Raw genomic sequence first — 14,341 nt, forward strand, 5'->3', positions numbered from 1 at the left:
GAAATCAACAATGGCCGTTGCAAAGGGACTGGATCTCATCCCGGACCGACCCCCAGCACAAAAAAGGATTCTTTCACATTTTAGGCTCGCGGGCGATCTCAGGAATTGAAAGCAAGCATCATTTTGGAATCCCATATCATTTGCTGCACCCTGAGCACGAGCGGAGGGGTGTTGCTGAAATCAGCTTTCCGGAGGTTGGGCGGGGACCCCGTCAGCTGCGTGATTGTGGACGAGGTAAGACCCCGGCAGCGTGGCCACTACACCTTGGAAAAGTTAGCTACCTCCTGGGTACAGGCAGTCCTCGTCTTACAACCAAACCCTTTCCATTGCCGAGCAAGACGGTTGTTAAAAGAATTTTGCCCCATGTTGCCACCTCTCTTGCCACGTTTGTTAAGAGAATCGCTGCAGGTGTTAAATTAGTAACCCTGACGTCGCTAAGCGGCCAGCCGTACACCGAGAACTATTAATTAATTAATTTTGCTGCTTATTCACCCATAGCAACTCAAGGTGGGGTACCGAATACAAAGCTACGTTTAAAACAAGAAAAACTAACAAAAAGAATCAAATAAATTAATATCGTACAATATAACAAAGTCACTTCCCACCCACCCGGCTCCGGCGACATCAGATCCCACAAGCCATTTAATGGGCTCCATCCCTCTCTAGATTCCCCAGTCCCACTGGCAGAACCAGCGCCTTCCGGAAGAGAATTAGGGTGGGGGCCATTCTAATCTCGGGGGGATGATGTTCCGGAGAGAGGGAGCCACCACGGAGAAGGCCCTTCTTCTGGGTCCCACCAGGTGTATCTCCCTAGGGCAGGGGTCTGCAACCTTAAACACTCAAAGAGCCATTTGGACCCGTTTCCCACAGAAAAGAAAACACCGGGAGCCACAAAACCCTTCCCGTGCCTGACTATTTCTTGAGCGGCCACAAAACTAGCCTATGTAGTTGAATTAACATTCTGTTTTCTTCTGAAACTTTTCTTTTCATGGATTTATCCATGGTTGGCCTACCGGAGGTTGAAAAGCTCAATAAATCGCGTGCCGGCGGGTGTTGCACATTGGCGGTTGTGACGCATATTTTGAGTGACAGGGAGCCACAGCAGAGGGGTGAAAGAGCCACATACAGCTCCAGAGCCGCAGGTTGCTGACCCCTGCAGCATTCCCTACCTCCCCGCTCTGATGGGTCGAGTAGATGTGACCGGCAAGAGACGGTCTCTCAGATCAACTGTGGTTGACTCAGAAACTAGCTGTGTTTATGTCTGTGCTTGTTCCTCCCTCCTTTGCAGTTTCTAACATTTTTTCCCACCCTGGTACTTTTTGTTGTCGTCGTTAAAAAGGCAGGACAGACGTGTGAAGTTGAAACACTCATCCCTCTGATTCATGGCTGTAAGAAGCTGGTTCTGGTCGGCGACCCCAAACAGCTGCCTCCCACCATCAAGTCCCTGGTACGTAGTTGGGCCCTTTAAGACGTCCCCAGATGTGCAAAAGAAAGCCGAACTTCTCTTCCTGGCCAACAGCTGTTTTCCTCCAGGCTGTTCCGCCCAGCCCACCTCCCAGTTGTCTCAGGGTTCTGAATCCCCCTTCTTATTTCCCAAAGTGGCGAGCTCTGCTTTTTGTCTCTTCGTGACACTAGTGGGAATATTATCATCATCATCATTATTATTTTTAATCAGCTCCTAACGGTCTACAGACCGCCTTTGTGGCTGCCTTCAAGTTAATTGCAGGATTAAATTAATTGCTTAGTTCTTTGCCACCGCCTCCTCTGTTACTGCCACGGGGGCGGACTGCTTCCCCGCCTCTTTTCTCATCAAATCAACGATAGGGCTAAACACGCAGGAGAATTCACGGTCTGGAATTCAGGGATACTTGACTAATGAGATAATTACAGGAGCTTTTTTATTTCCCTGGTAGCTGAGCAAATGGAAAAAGCTTCCCAAAATACACCAGCCGTTTGGGGGAAAGTTTTTAAGGCGAAATAAATTAAGCTCAACTTACGATCTCCAAGCCACTGTACCTGTGGCATCTGGAATTTAGTGGCCTTTGTTAAGCCTGTTCTGAACCCAATCCTTTCTCTTTTTTGGGGAGGGAAAGAGTATAAAAGCTTAGATCACGAAAGTTTGCTCTGTGCCGACCATAGTCCCTCGTCAATTGAGTTGCTTGCCTCTATTTTTCCCCAACTGTAAAATGGGTGCAATGTAACTGCCCTTCCACATTGCTGCTGAAAGATGCTGGAGATGAATTCCACAGTCCAGTACAGTCCTCGACTTACAATGGTTCATTTAGGGACCATTCAAAGTTACGACGACACTGGGAAAAAAAATGACTTACGATCATTTTTCACAGTCATGTGATCAAAAGTCAGGTGCTTGGCAACTGGTTCGTATTTATGACGGTTGCTGCATCCCAACTCTGGTCAGAAAGATGGTAAAATGGGGTAAAATTCACTTAACAACTGTTGGGCTCAATTGTGGTCGTACGTTGAGGGCTACCTGTATATATTTTTTTCAGCTGGGGGCAGCCCTCCTGAATGTCTTGTCTTCCCATGTTGTTAGAAAGCTCAGGATTACAAATTCGACCAGTCTATGATCGGCCGTCTCTGCAACCATCTCAAGGAACAAGATCAAGAAAATCTCTCGGGAAAATTTCCAGTCCTTCAGCTCACCGTTCAGTATCGGATGCACCCGGATATCTGCTTTTTTCCGTCCAAATATATCTACGAAGGGATCTTGACCACTGACACGTAAGCAATTTTAAGACTTCCTTAAAAGAGTTAAAAAGTGAGTCTGACGTTCCTTTTATTCCAGATCTTTGCTTCCCCCCCCCCCCCCATCGTGCCATTTTTGCCTATTTTATTACCCTGTTTCCCCAAAAATAAGACCCCCCTGGATAATAAGCCCAATTGGGCTTTTGAGCACATGCGCTAAAATAAGCCCCGCCTGAAAATATTTAAATGCATGCACAGCCGATCCCTGCCATTTCTTCTGGTTAGGGTTAGGGAGACAGAGCTGGAAATCGGTTAAGACGGCAAGAGGAGCCCCGTCTTGCTCCACACACCCCAAAATAATAAGACCTGCCCGAATATAAGGCCAACCGCTTATTTCAGGGTTCAAAAAAATATAAGACAGGGTCTTATTTTCGGGGAAACGGTATAAGAGGTGTTTGGATAGCCCCAAGGCTATCCTTTTTGTGACGTCACAAACAGCTTATGTCATTCTGTCTTAGTCATTTACCCTGGGTTTTATTTTATTTTGTTTATTTATTTGGGAATGGGATAGTTTCTTGTGTGTAAAATCATCACCGTCATTAACCTTCATCTAGCAATTCAGATTGTTTTTTTTTTTTTCTGATGTCTTTTAACTTTTCCCCTTTTTTAAAAAAATTGAGAGGCAATCTTCCCAAAAAAAAGTGGCATTTTTTTTTCTGAGTTGCAACAAGAAAATTATCAGTTTTTTGAGATAGGCCAGACCAAAAAAACTTGACTTCACACGTTTGACCTGAACTATATTAATTGATATATTTTGAAAAGCCTGAATGGTGTTTTCCATTCCTTCTCTGTTTTTTTCCCCCAGTCAAATAGTAGTGGAACCAATTCTAAGCTTCTTCCTAACACTTCCTGGGTTACAAATCATGCTTTTGAACATATTGCAATATTTCTACACCATTTCTCCAAGCTTCGTGTGTGTGACAAGCTAAAAAACTGGGCCATTCCTGTACGATTCAGCATCTGTTTTTGAAAAGCGACCTGGTGTAAACTCCTTAATTCTACTTTGCGTTTTTTTTTTTAATCCCACGGCAATTCTCCCACGACAGGAAAATAGCAGAAGATCGCTACTCGTTGGCGTGGCCTTTCCAACCCTACTTGCTTTTCGATGTCTTAGACAGCCACGAAGAACGAGAAAACGAGTAAGTTGTCTTGTCTGTATTGATTAAATGGCTTGTCTGACTCTCAGTAGCTGCGACAACTAGCCCAAGTTAACAATCACAGATGCAACAGCAAGGAAGTAGAATCTAGAATAGAATAGAGCTGGAAGGGACCTTGGAGGTCTTCTAGTCCAGCCCCCGGCTCAAATAGGTCAATATCAACTTTGGAAACTTCCCTTTCAACAAACGTTTGTGCATAGGTAGTCCTTGACTTAACAACCATTCGTTCAGTGGCTGTTTGGAGTTACAACAGCCCCTGAAAAAGATGACTTGCAACCGGTTCTCGCATCGTAGCATCCTCAGGATCATGGGATCAAAATCGGGACTCTCGGCAACTGGCATGCACTTACGACAGTTGCAAAATCCCAGGTGACGTGACCGTCACTTCTCTGCCAAGCGAAGTCCATGGGAGAAGCTGGCTTTGCTCAACGTCTGTAGGGTTCACTTAACAACGGCAGCCATTGGCTGAACAACCATGGCCGTAAAACTGGGTGCAATTTGTTGAACCGCTGCTTTTGCCCAACAAGGGGAATTCTGATCCCAAATTGTGATTTGTTTCTTCATGTGGGATGCAATATACAACAATCATTGTATTTTTATATTATTCCTGTTTTTGTTTCTGTTTGACGAATTTATATTACCGTGTTTCCCCAGAAATAAGACCCTGTCTTATATTTTTTTTGAACCCTGAAATAAGCACTTGGCCTTATTGCCATGCGCTCAAAAGCCCAATTGGGTTTATTATCAGGGGAGGTCTTATTTTGGGGGAAACAGGGTAAATAAAAATAAAATAAATTAAAATGAGGCATACTATAAGACATAAAATTTAGAATACAGGCCATCCTGGACTTAACCACAGTTCGTTTAGCAATCAACGGCACTGAAAAAAGTTATTTATGGCCATTTTTCACACTTACAACCATTGCAGCAGCATCCCCATGATCTAACTTACAACTTTTAATTTATCCCTCCCTCATTCTCTTCCTCCGTCCCTCCCTCTTGTCCCCTAAATCTTCCCTTCCCCTGTTTCTCTTTGTTCAGCTCCTATTGTAACCCCCAAGAAGTGAAGCTGTTGGTGGAACTCATGAAGGTCCTTAAAGGAAAGAAGAAGGATATCAGCGCGCGTCAAATTGGAATCATCACCCCTTACAACGCGCAGAAAAGGAGGATACAGAGACAGCTGGATAAAGAATTTGGAGAAAACAGGTGAGGACAGGATGCTTGAACGGTGGCCACCCCCTCCATCTAATTGCCCTATGCCCTATGAGTTGTTTTTGACACAGCATGGAGTACAGGTAGTCCTCGACTTAACAACAGTTCATTGAGTGTCCGTTCAGAGGGACAACAGCACCGATCAAACTTCAGATGCTTGGCAACTGGCATGTATTTATGACGGTTGCAGCATCCTGGGGTCACATATTTTAATTTACTGCATCTTACTGCATGGTTTGCCGATTGCACAGTGGCAGATAGGACAGCACTCCAGAGGGTCAACGTCCTTGCCCAGAGGATCATTGGTTTCCCTGTCCAGCCGGACTCAGGGCGGCTCACAACAGTTAAGAAACATCTAATAAAAAGTTAAAAAAATAAAATCCAAATCTCCTAATTTAACAGTTAAAAGTAAAATTAAGACTAACAAGTTAAAATTAAATTAGAATTCTGGTCCCAGTTACGCTCGTAAGTCAAGGGCTACCTGTGATATATTTTTTTTCCAGCTGACCTTCTGCTTCCTTGCCTCTCTCTCTCCCCCCCATCTCATGTGGTCGTAAAATCTCCTAAATTAAGATTATTACTCATCTTTCCTGCATTCCCCCCTTGTTTTCCAAGAGGGTGATTGGGGTTGTTGTTGTTGTTTTTTTTATCTGGAAGGTGGGGTGGGGATTAAAAATACCATCCTGACTCATCTTCCTGTCCTGTTTTTTTTTTTTTTTTTTTTTCCCCTCTCCAGTGTTGGGGAAATTGACACCGTGGATGGATTCCAAGGCCGCGAGAAAGATTGCATTATTGTCACCTGCGTGCGGGCAAACAGCCCTCAAGGATCGATTGGGTAGGTCTCTGCCTCCCCAGTGCCAGGATTTGGTGCCATTTTACTGCAGGGATGGGGTGGGGGGGGTCACGTTAGGCCTGACTCCTGGCCAGCCCCAATTCTGGAATAGAATGAAGCAAAACTGTCTTATCCTTGTATGCCCTAGAAGCCATCTTTCTACTTTTGTAGACACTTCAAGACTTCAACTCCCAAAATCCCCCAATCGGCATGCTTTAAGATGCCCCTTAAAGCTGCTGGCTGGAAAATTCTGGGAGTTGAAGGCCGCCCATTTTAAAACATGCTGACTAGAGAATTCTGGGAGTTGAAGCCAGCCCATCTTAACGTGTCTGGCTAGGGAATTCTGGGAATTGAAGCCAGCCCATCTTAACATGCTGACTGGGGAATTCTGGGAGTTGAAGGCTGCCCATCTTAAAACATGCTGGCTGGGGAATTCTGGGAGTTGAAGTTCACATATCTGAAAAGTTCCCAAGGTTGAGAAACACTAGACACTACAAGGCGATGCAAAGTTTCATTCAGTCCCTTTGAATCCCAGACGGAGTCCTACTGTAAACAGCTTGGGGAGTCCAGCATTTAGTTCAACCCTTACTGGTTCACCGTGCAGGGTTTTTTTCCCAGAGATTTCCAAAACTTATCAGTCCATGCTGGACAGCTAGCGATGACCTGTCCTGACTCGGACACTTCACTAGGTCCGGGACACGATAAGTTGAATGGAGCCACTTCGTTACAGCTTTTAGTTTAGTTTTTCATTTTTATTTGTCAACTTGAATGGCGCCTGACTCTTAAAGGCGCCGCGCAAGTTGACACTGCTCGAAACAATTCCAATAAAATAAAATTAAAGGGAGGAAAAGGATTCAAAACAGGAAGAGAGGAAGGGCAGACCGGATGGAAACAAAGCAAATTGTCGCGTTCCACCTCCCCAAAGTCCTGAATAGACAAGAAGTTCTCCTACAACTCTTCCAAACCGCAGCGGAGTGGAGACCATCCTGAGCTTAAGGGAGAATCAATGTTTTCTCTTTGAGTTCCTCAAGGTCGGAGATCTGCCCTCCCCTCCCTACTTGCAGGGAGTGCTATCCCCATGTTTCTAGGTTCAGAAGCCCTCGCTGCCGCCTTCTCTAGCAATCAAAAGCAGCCAGCTTCGCAGTTGGTCACCAGGTGGCAATCAAGAGTAGTGAATGAAATGTATTATGGCTGGACAACCTCTCTGTAGAGAGCGTTCGTTTCTCAAATCAAAGAGACTTTTAGACGGGCGGACTTCAACTCCCAGAATTCCCTAGCTGGCCTAGCCAGAGAGTGTTAGAAGTCGGTTCATTTTGTTATCAAAAGACCCAGATAAAAAAAAAAAAACCCAAAGAGGAAACCACAAGCAATAAATCTTACTTTTAAGATTCAGAGGTTTATTCATGAGCAATTTGGAACACGGGACAGCCAACATAGCAATGCAATTTCATGACAAAACTTGCATTATTAAACATTGCAATAGGTTTCAGTGTCGCATAGTAGGTCCTACAAGGACTGCTGTCGGGCAAAGGACACCATTCTCATCTCAAGCCACTTTTCTTATGCCTTCTTTTTTTACTGATATACACATTCCATAGTTTCACTTCCTTGTTCTTTCTTACGTTCTTATTGACCGTCATTGTCTGCAAACACCCGTGTACATCTCAAACCTCTATCCATCGTCTACTTTCAGTTCCCTATTTCTCACAGTTTCAATGTTCTGATTCCAAATAATATCTCAAAACCACGTACTTCGCAGAAAATGCAGCACACAAGTCAGCACATTAGAAATACGTCTGGTACATTTTGCAATTATTTTAGTTTAAAACCTTGGTTCGGTGAGGCCTGCAAGCCCACTCTTAGGCCTTACTACAGTGGTGGGATCCAAGTAATTTAACAACCGGTTCTCTGCCCTAATGATTTCTTCCAACAACCAGTTTGCCAAACTGCTCAGAAAGTTAACAACCGGTTCTCCCGAAGTGGTGCGAATTGGCTGAATCCCACCACTGCCTTACTACCTGCAACTTTCCAATGGATATATTTCTCTTCTCACAATTTTATACCCCCATCTTTATTAATTTTATAAATAATCCAAGGTGGCGAACCTATCCAACGTACCTTCCTCCTATTTCCCCCACAACAACAACCTTGTGGGGTGGGGTGGGCTGAGAGAGCGAGAGGGACCTGCGCCCAGTCTCTGGTGATAGGCTCAAAGTCACCCAGCTAGCTTTCATGCCTAGGGCGGGACTAGAACTCATATCTCCTGGTAATTGGCCCAGAGCCACCCAGCCCTATCTTAGCCAAGATAGAACTAGAATTCCCAGTCTCTGGTGATAGGCCCATAGTCACTGAGCTGGCTTTCATGCCTAGGGCAGGACTAGAACTCACTGTCTCCTGGTGTCAGGCTCCTCCTCTATCCTGACGCCTTACCCATTAGACCAAACTTCCTCGTAAGTTCAAGAAAGTTCATAAATGCCTCTTCAGGAAGTTTGTAGTTCAGCTCCTCTCCCATGAGCTTCGGATCCATCATCTTCGCCTGCTTAGAATCCTGGGCTTTTTTTTTTTTTTATAAACCTTCCGTCCCAAGAACCTCGTCCCCTCAGGCCAGACCAGACCCCCGTGTTTCAAAAACAAAGTCCTTCCCTTTAAGCTTTGGTTTAACAGCTTTTCTCCGAGAAGGAGGTGGGGGTTGGGGACTCAGGCTTGCCTTCGTGGCGTGTTCCCATTTCGCAAGTCACCTTTGGAACGCATGAAATATTCAGTCCCCGCGTGAAATATTAATAAGAGTGTTTGTACATGAATCAGAACAGCGTCAAGTCTCTAGGTGGGTCATGCGGGGAGGTCTTTCAAGGTCTCGGCTGGTGAAACAAATCCAGTGCCTTACTGCACTCTGTTCCCCTCCCACCCCCCACCCCCACTTCACTGCCGTCTCCGATCAGCCCCCCCCACTTCACTGCTGTCTCCGATCAGGGCAACCTGGGTTCGAAATTAAGATCGATAAGCGGCCGCCAAACTCCAAAGCAGGCGGCTTAGAATCTTAGGCAATTCCCCGTGGAGTTTCGTGGGAGTAAGTCTCCGCTTAAGGTAAAGGGAAAGGTTCCCCTTGCACCTATGTGCTAGTTGTTCCCAACTCTAGGGGGCGGTGCTCATCTCCGTTTCAAAGCCGAAGAGCCAGCGCTGTCCGAAGACGTCTCCATGGTCATGTGGCCGGCATGACTCAACGCCAAAGGCGCATGGAACGCTGTTTCCTTCCCACCAAAGGTGGTCCCTATTTTTCTACTTGCATTTTTTTTTTTACATGCTTTCAAACTGCTAGGTTGGCAGAAGCTGGGACACGTCACGGGAGCTCACCCCGGTTACATGGCACTAGGGATTTGAACCGCTGACCTGCCGACCTTTCGATCGAGAAGCTCAGCGTCTGAGCCACTGAGCCACCGCGTCCCCTTACCACTTAGGTTTATGCAGATCCTAGGTACATCTAGAATGACGTGTCTTTAGCCCATCCTGGGCTAGAGCAATTATCAGTAAAAATTTATAGCTAGTCCTCCACTTAACAACCGATCACTTAGTGATGGGTTGAAATTATGACCTGCTTCAAAAAGGGGACTTAAGACCAAATCCGAAGTTCTGATGGTCTCCACTTTAAGTCAGCAACTCGGCTGCGTTTACGGCTGTTTGCTTCCTCCTGCAAACAGGTTCCAAGTAACACTCCCAACGAAATCAAACTCCGAGCCTTGAGGTTCCTCAAAGCTATATTTTATTAGAGATGTCATATTGGGCACATCTGGGAAAACCCGAATCTCAAAGCTTCCAGGTTTTCCCCACCCAAAGGAAAGTTCAAGTCCTTTCCCCCTGCACCCACATGTCCATCACACGGTCTAATCAGGTACCCTCCGGAACAGAAGATACCTCCTCATTCTTCTCAGCACAGCTGCAGGGCACAATGGCCTTAACTTTCTAAAAGAATTCTATTTTGACTACGTATCTTCTTCGCTCTACACAATCCCCCCCCTCCCATTTTCCCACAGTAGAATTTGTGGTAGGCTTTGAAGCCTCAAAGGCATAAAGATGGCTTCCAGGTCTGACACCCCCCTTTCCTTGACGTCCCGTTGGCAAATACATCAGTGTCTCCGGGATCAGCGGAAGGGATTTAGGGGATGAAAACTCCTCCTCTCCCCGGTCTGGATGGATCCAGGGATTGAAGCGATGGGGAAGAAGCTTAATTAATTCCACCACTTGGCTAAGACAACCTCACCTTGTGGTGCCCTTTTCGCTGCTCCCTCTCCAGGTTTCTGAGAAGCCTACAGCGCCTGAATGTCACCATCACCCGAGCCAAATACAGCCTTTTCATTCTTGGGAAGCTGAAAACGCTCATGGTAAGTGGGAAAGGGGGAAATGAGGCTTTAACGGAATGCAATTTCTTCTATTCTTGTTTTATTGGCTCAAAAGGGAATACATGAGAACTGGATAACGGTGTCTTTTGGGGGTGGGGGATGGGGGTACATCCCTATGCCAACTAGCCGTGTGGGACTTAGGAGGTGGCTGTTGGAGTTAGGTACAGGTAGTCCTTGACTTACGACTGAACTGAGAGCAGAGCAGAGTAGAATAGAATAAGAATAGAATAGAGTAGAGTAGAGTAGAGTAGAGTAGAGTAGAGTAGAGTAGAGTAGAGTAGAGTAGAGAATGGAGAATGGAGAATGGAGAATAGAATGGAGAATAGAATAGAATAGGAATAGAATAGAATAGAATAGAATAGAATAGAATAGAATAGAATAGAATAGAATAGAATAGAATAGAATAGAATAGAATAGAAAATAGAATAACAGAGTTGGAAGGGACCTCCAAGATCTTCTAGTCCAACCTGCTTAGGTAGGAAACCCTGCACCAGACAAATCGTTATCCAACATCTTCTTAAAAACTTCCAGTGTTGGAGCATTCGCAACTTCTGGAGGCAAGTTGTTCCACAGATTAATTGTTCCAACTGTCAGGAAATTCCTCCTTAGTTCTAAGTTGCTTCTCTCCTTGAGTAGCTTCCATCTGTTGCTTCTTGTCCTGCCCTCTTCCTAGACAGTTGGATGATAAGGGGGTCTTGTTTCCTGCAGAAGGGGTGGGTGCCCCATAAGGTCAGGGGGTTGGCCCTCCCTGCATCGGAGAAGGGCCAGAGGCCTGGATTTAGAGACTCAGCTGGGCTTGGAGACCCTGAGGTACGAAGGATGTCATGTGACCTTCCTCCCTTTGTCCCATCTCGGTCCTTTGCAGGAGAACAGGGACTGGAACGAGATGATCCAGGACGCCCAACGGAGAGGGAACATCATCCAGACCTCCAAGAACACTTACAAAGCCAGCGCCATGAAAATCCTCAAATCCAGACCTTTCCCCCACTCCGGAATGGCAACTCTAGAAAGAGACGCCCAAGAAGCCCCGACAGCCCTCGGCAGAGCCAAACCACAGCCCCTCCCCAGCCCAGACACCACTCAACGCCCTCCGGTCTCCCTTCCCACTCCGGCTGGCAAAAGGACCCCTCAAGAGACCCCCAACCACCGGCCACCCCCGGTGGCCCAGGTGAAACCAATCCAGGAGAGACCGCAGGACCCCCGCCTCTTCAGACGAGCGGAGTCGGCGTTAAAAGCCACCGGCTGCAAGGAGGGTCAGATTCCGGCCTCGAGACCCTGCCCAATGCAAAAACACTCCGGACCTCTGACCGTTCAGAGCCGTAGCAATTCCGTGAACACCTTGGGGGAAACGCCGAGCTGCGTTAGGCCCGTGCCGGGCAGAGCCCCCTCCCCCGTGACCTTGGACCGGAGATTCCCCTTCCTGAACGAGCAAGTCAAGACTTTGAAAGACCGCCCCAATTATCCCCGGAGGACATTGGAGGTGTCCCGGGAGAAGGACGATTCTACCGAACCCAAGAAGAGACGCACCACTTTCTGACCTCCCCAAAGACCCCTCCTTCCTTGCCAGGTGTCTTGTATTCGAGTCTTCCCATCACCTCTTGCCTGTAAGACTTGAGAGAGAGAGACTGACTGACTCTTTGCACGCCTGGGTCTGTATGCATCAATATACCGACACGAGGCAGATGCGCCTTCAAACAGAGCCATATATTAAAAGAACCCCAAACTCTGTAAGCCTTAAGGGCCATGTACATTTGTATAGCAAAGAAAGCTTTATTTTTTAGAAGCGAGGGAGCTGAAAGTGCCCATTAAATGCTTCCATGTGTATAGTGTCCTATTTAACCGTGCAGCTTCCCATCGATCGAGGACTTTTCTCAGTCACTGTGCTGGTATGTGTGGGACCCCTTCCCAACTTCAAGAAGCGCTCCTATCCCAAAGCTTGGAATCCTGCTTTTATTTCATCGCTGATTCTTCGGGGTACACAACACAACACAACAGGGGCTTGAGGAAGGAACTTTGCCCTGCTCAATTCCGGGTGCCTTACGGGGGTGGGAGGTGGGGAATTGCTGTAGTGACGTCGGCCTGAAAGACCTTTTGCGCAAATAACAAAATAACTTCCCGTCTCCCTCGCCTGTTTTCTGATCAAAGTGCCTCTGGGTTTTTGTTTTTGTTTTTGCAAAGATATGGAAAGATTTGGGTTACCTTCTCAACTGGATTGGGAAAGGGGGAGGGGAGTCCCTCTCTCTGCTTTGCCCACTACTCTGCGGTAAATCTGATCTTTTATTAAAATCTTCCAATTTGGCAGTTTGTAATCAACTTTTCCCCGGCGTCTTTCCGTCTCAACATTTGGGGAGGGTCCCAAGTACATGGGGGGAAAATGCTACTTAATTCTCACTGCCACTCAACCCTGGGCATTTTCACTTGATTTGATTAAAAAAAATGTTTGTGTTTATAAATATCAATACATATATATCCATCTATATATCTATATACCCTTCTGTTATGAATAACCTAAATGTAAATACATTAAAATAGACCTTTTTAAAAGCTCTTCCACTCCCCCCTTTTTTCCCCCTAAATAAATAATTCAGGTTGTATTTTCAAAATACACTTGGCTTTTTCTGATTCGTGCTTTTGAAAGGTGAGTTAAGGACTTGTGAATTAAGAGCGAGAGCAAATTACGTGCGATTTTTCCAGGGTTTTGGATCAGGGCTCTGTTGCGTAGAAGCAAGTGAGTTAGTTACCGTGAGCCAATTTTTCCCCCTCCAAACAAAAACACCTTAATAGTTCTCTGATTACACCTAGATCCCCAACCTCGGCACAGCAAATGGAGCAGCTCCTATAGATCTGGAGTCCCCAAAGCACTTTCTCCCCCCCCCCAAAAGGCCGCTGGACTTTGTTTTTGCTTGAAGACGTTTCCCTTCTCATCCAAGAAGCTTTTTCAGTTCTGACTGAACGACGGAGGATAGAAGGATTGGTATTCCTTTACAGTCCTCTGGTCGTTAGCACTCTTTCTGAGAGTCGTTGAGGCCACTGAATAATGCAATATGGATGCGGAACTTTCTTGGAACTGCTGTTGAAAAGATTGTGTTGTAAACAGGAGATGGGGGGGGGGTGTCGTATCCTTCCCCCTTTGTTGAGAGAGGGCTGTTCAATTTTAACACAGATGGCCTCTTTGAGTCGTCCCTCTTTCAAACCAGCATCTCTCTCTGTCCAGGATGTGGGCTTTGCTGTCTTCAAGAATGGTGTCTATCAAATGAAGATGGGTTTCCCTGAAAATAGGACCCTGTCTTATATTTTTTTGAACCCCGAAATAAGCGCTTGGCCTTATTTTCAAGGAGGTCTTATTATTTTGGGGCGCATGGAACAAGACCATCTTACCTGATTTCCAGCTCTGTCTCCCTAATCGTAACCAGAGGAATTGGAGGGGATGGGCTGTGCATGCGTTTAAATATTTTCGGGGAGGGCTTATTTTCGGAGGAAGGCTTATTTTAGCGCATGTGCTCAAAAGTCCGATTGGGCTTATTATCCAGGGAGGTCTTATTTTCGGGGAAAACAAGGTATCTCCTATTCACGACACAGTCCTTTTCAGCAGTTGCAAGAAGGCTCCACATCAGTGGTGAAATCTTGCCCGGTTTGCCACCAGTTCGCGGCCCTCGCATGCACAGTACGCACCAAATGCACACTTTGCGCGGAAAAAGGCTCAGGAAGGTAAATAGAACAGCGAAGGGGGGGGAACAGCTATGCTGCGCGATTTAGATTAACTAGAAGGCAGGATTTCCTGCTTTATAGCAATTCTAAATCGCGCAGCACAGTTGATCGCTGGAAATACCGGTTCGAAGGATCCGGTAGCGCTTTTTTTTACTACCGGTTCGCGTAGGGTTTCACCGCTGCTCCACACCCATTTGCACTATTCGGGTGACCCCAAGGGCACAGTTTAAACCCTCCAGCTGGCCTCAACGACTCTCAGAAAGAGCCCTAAC

At 46.3% G+C, this 14,341-nt stretch overlaps 1 protein-coding gene across 1 annotated transcript in view; it reads left to right on the forward strand.

The window, feature by feature from the left end:
- SETX (senataxin) overlaps nt 1-12,183 on the forward strand; it is a 38,622-nt gene extending 26,439 nt beyond the window's left edge. Inside the window, exons 18-25 of the mRNA XM_070956598.1 lie at nt 85-234; nt 1,340-1,447; nt 2,555-2,742; nt 3,813-3,905; nt 4,965-5,129; nt 5,872-5,970; nt 10,256-10,343; nt 11,227-12,183. Coding sequence (XP_070812699.1) covers nt 85-234; nt 1,340-1,447; nt 2,555-2,742; nt 3,813-3,905; nt 4,965-5,129; nt 5,872-5,970; nt 10,256-10,343; nt 11,227-11,898 — 1,563 coding nt within the window. The 3' untranslated portion in view covers nt 11,899-12,183. The remainder of the gene's footprint in view (nt 1-84; nt 235-1,339; nt 1,448-2,554; nt 2,743-3,812; nt 3,906-4,964; nt 5,130-5,871; nt 5,971-10,255; nt 10,344-11,226) is intronic.
- Nucleotides 12,184-14,341: the final 2,158 nt, after the last annotated feature.

This window comes from Pituophis catenifer, unplaced genomic scaffold, assembly GCF_029215685.1.
Source record: "Pituophis catenifer annectens isolate HBS135680 unplaced genomic scaffold, rPitCat1.0.hap2 SCAF_109, whole genome shotgun sequence".
NCBI lineage: Eukaryota > Metazoa > Chordata > Lepidosauria > Squamata > Colubridae > Pituophis > Pituophis catenifer.